This window comes from Temnothorax curvispinosus, unplaced genomic scaffold (assembly GCF_003070985.1).
Source record: "Temnothorax curvispinosus isolate PA1 unplaced genomic scaffold, ASM307098v1 QBEX01001682.1, whole genome shotgun sequence".
Lineage (NCBI taxonomy): Eukaryota > Metazoa > Arthropoda > Insecta > Hymenoptera > Formicidae > Temnothorax > Temnothorax curvispinosus.
Window position 1 is genome coordinate 2,788 of NW_020211462.1, and position 2,246 is coordinate 5,033.

Below are 2,246 nucleotides of genomic sequence, written 5' to 3' on the forward strand. Positions count from 1 at the left end.
TCTGGGAAATCGATTTGCGTTTGAAAAATTTTTTCGAAATCTATCTTCCAGTAGAATAGGTAGAATAGACGCGTTGCGAATAAAAAAGCGTTCCTTCGTGCAATATTGTACACAATTACCTGGTAGCAAGAATGACGTCAAATGACGTGTTAATTCCGTCTTAATGACGTCTTTAACGTCAATAAAACGTCATCTTGCTACCTGGATACTCGCATCGATAAAATAAATATTAATTGTGTAACATAGGAGATCTGACTTAACAAATAATCGTAGCAAAAAGTTTGTTTTAGGGAAAAAAGTGTATTCTCCTATAATAGAAACATTGTTTGCTTCAATACTCACTCTCATATATGTTGACGGACAGGCAATCGAAAGTGGAATTAATTATTTCCCTAAGAATATGCAAGTTCGATCGATGAAAAAATAATTCTCCGTTCCGTCCTTCGGTCGACTGTAACAAAGGAGAAACGAGTAATTAATGCTTTACTCGGAAGATAAATATCACTCGGTGAATTAAGAAGTCATTTATCGTTCGCGGTCATTAGAATCGTCTTGACGCACGTATACATAAAAACCTCGATTAGTTGGTAACATTTTCTACCGAATGCAATAAAACGGTTGCCAAGACGATTAGCGGGACGGGAAAGGAATTTCCCAGGTAGCAAGATAATGTCTAAAGACGTCTTAATGACGTTAGAGACGTCATTAATATGACGGAATTAATACGTCATTTGACGTCACTCTGCTACTTGGGGTGAGGGCGAGATGAAAATCCGCGAGACCTGTAGAGAATACAAAAGAATGAGAGACCGTGACAAAATCTTTCAATCTCGCGAACTAACCTTTCGCCTTCCGGCCGGAGATTCTCCGAGGCGGAGACGGAGAGCCGCAGCCGCAGCCGCGGAACGCGAGAGATTCAAATTTCGGAGCGGCACTGTCGCGCGCCCGGCGTTTGTTTACGTACTCAACCTGACCCAACCTAGCCTGACTTCACGCTGGTTACTCCGGCTAGGGACGCGCATGCGCCGCGCGTCGCCGCGCCGCGCCGCGCCACGCCGCGCACCCACGCCTGCCACGCTATTCAACAGGAGCGCTCGGCGGAGCCGCGCGACGTTCGTGCGTGGTGTGCGGTGTGCGTGCATTGTGATCTTCGCGTTACGTTAACGTGACCGCGGCGGTGATTCGGCGGCACGCGAGACGGCGAGACGGCGTACGCGCGCAAGAGGAGAAAAGGCTCGTCGCGCGCACGCGAGTCGGACGGACTCTCGAACCGCGCCCTCCGCCCCGGACCGTGAGTCATGGCTGGTATCGTACCGCTGTCTGGTAGATCCGGCAGAAAACAGTGGACGCTACACGGTAATCATCGCCGAGGTCGCGCGACTCACGGAGGAGCGCGTACGCCGGGGACCGCCCGGGCGACGGCGTTATCGACCTCGCGTTTCGTAGGCGCGCGCACGTGGCTCGCGATGAAAACGGCGCGACATTCGACGCGTTCCAATACCTGTCTGTCGAACAGACGAGGGTGAATCGTCGAACGGGGAAATGATGGAGATTATAATCTCCGACAGGTCCCCGCACCGCGTCGCGAATTTCATTAAAAGAATCGCTAATTGACTTCTTGTTGAAAATTATCATTCTCTTGTTCTAACAATCTTGCAGTATTGAAAAAAAAAAAAAATAATAAATAAATAAACAGTTATTAATTGGCAATTGATATGTAATTATCATTAACGAAATTGGAACAATTTGAATAAATTAGATTGAAAATAATTAGAACAAGAATAATAGAATAATAATGTTTATATATTTATATCAATCTTTATTACTTCAGCTTATATTATACCAAGAAATAGAAATAATATATATAATAATAATAAATTCATAATAACAGAAATTGTACGTAATAATAGAATATATCATTATATTTATGTGTCGCTGGCAATGAAAGCGATACGTGAAGCTCTCTATTTATAAACTGTCAGCTTGTATGTCTCATGTGTATATATATGATATATGTGTTGATATAAAGGACATGAATTCTGATTAGTCTTTTTTTTCTGATTAAATAGCTAATTCTAAGTCCTATTGATAGATGGACCTAAAGGGTCTCTTAGACGGTTACGTTCCCGATTGGCAGAAGACGGCTGTCCGGAATCTCAAGTAATTTTGGCTAAGCAGTTGTTAGAGGAACAATGTGGTAAGTTGAAGTATACGCCTGGCAACAAAGTTTCCCCCACGTTGTTCCA

General features: G+C 44.0%; 1 protein-coding gene across 1 annotated transcript; it reads left to right on the plus strand.

The window, feature by feature from the left end:
* Positions 1 to 1,273: 1,273 nt before the first annotated feature.
* Positions 1,274 to 2,207, plus strand: LOC112467780 (wolframin-like; the record flags this gene model as incomplete). Its single annotated transcript, XM_025036586.1, has 2 exons — positions 1,274 to 1,356; positions 2,093 to 2,207. Coding segments are annotated over exons 1-2 (173 nt in total), but the record flags the coding sequence as incomplete, so codon positions are not given.
* Positions 2,208 to 2,246: the final 39 nt, after the last annotated feature.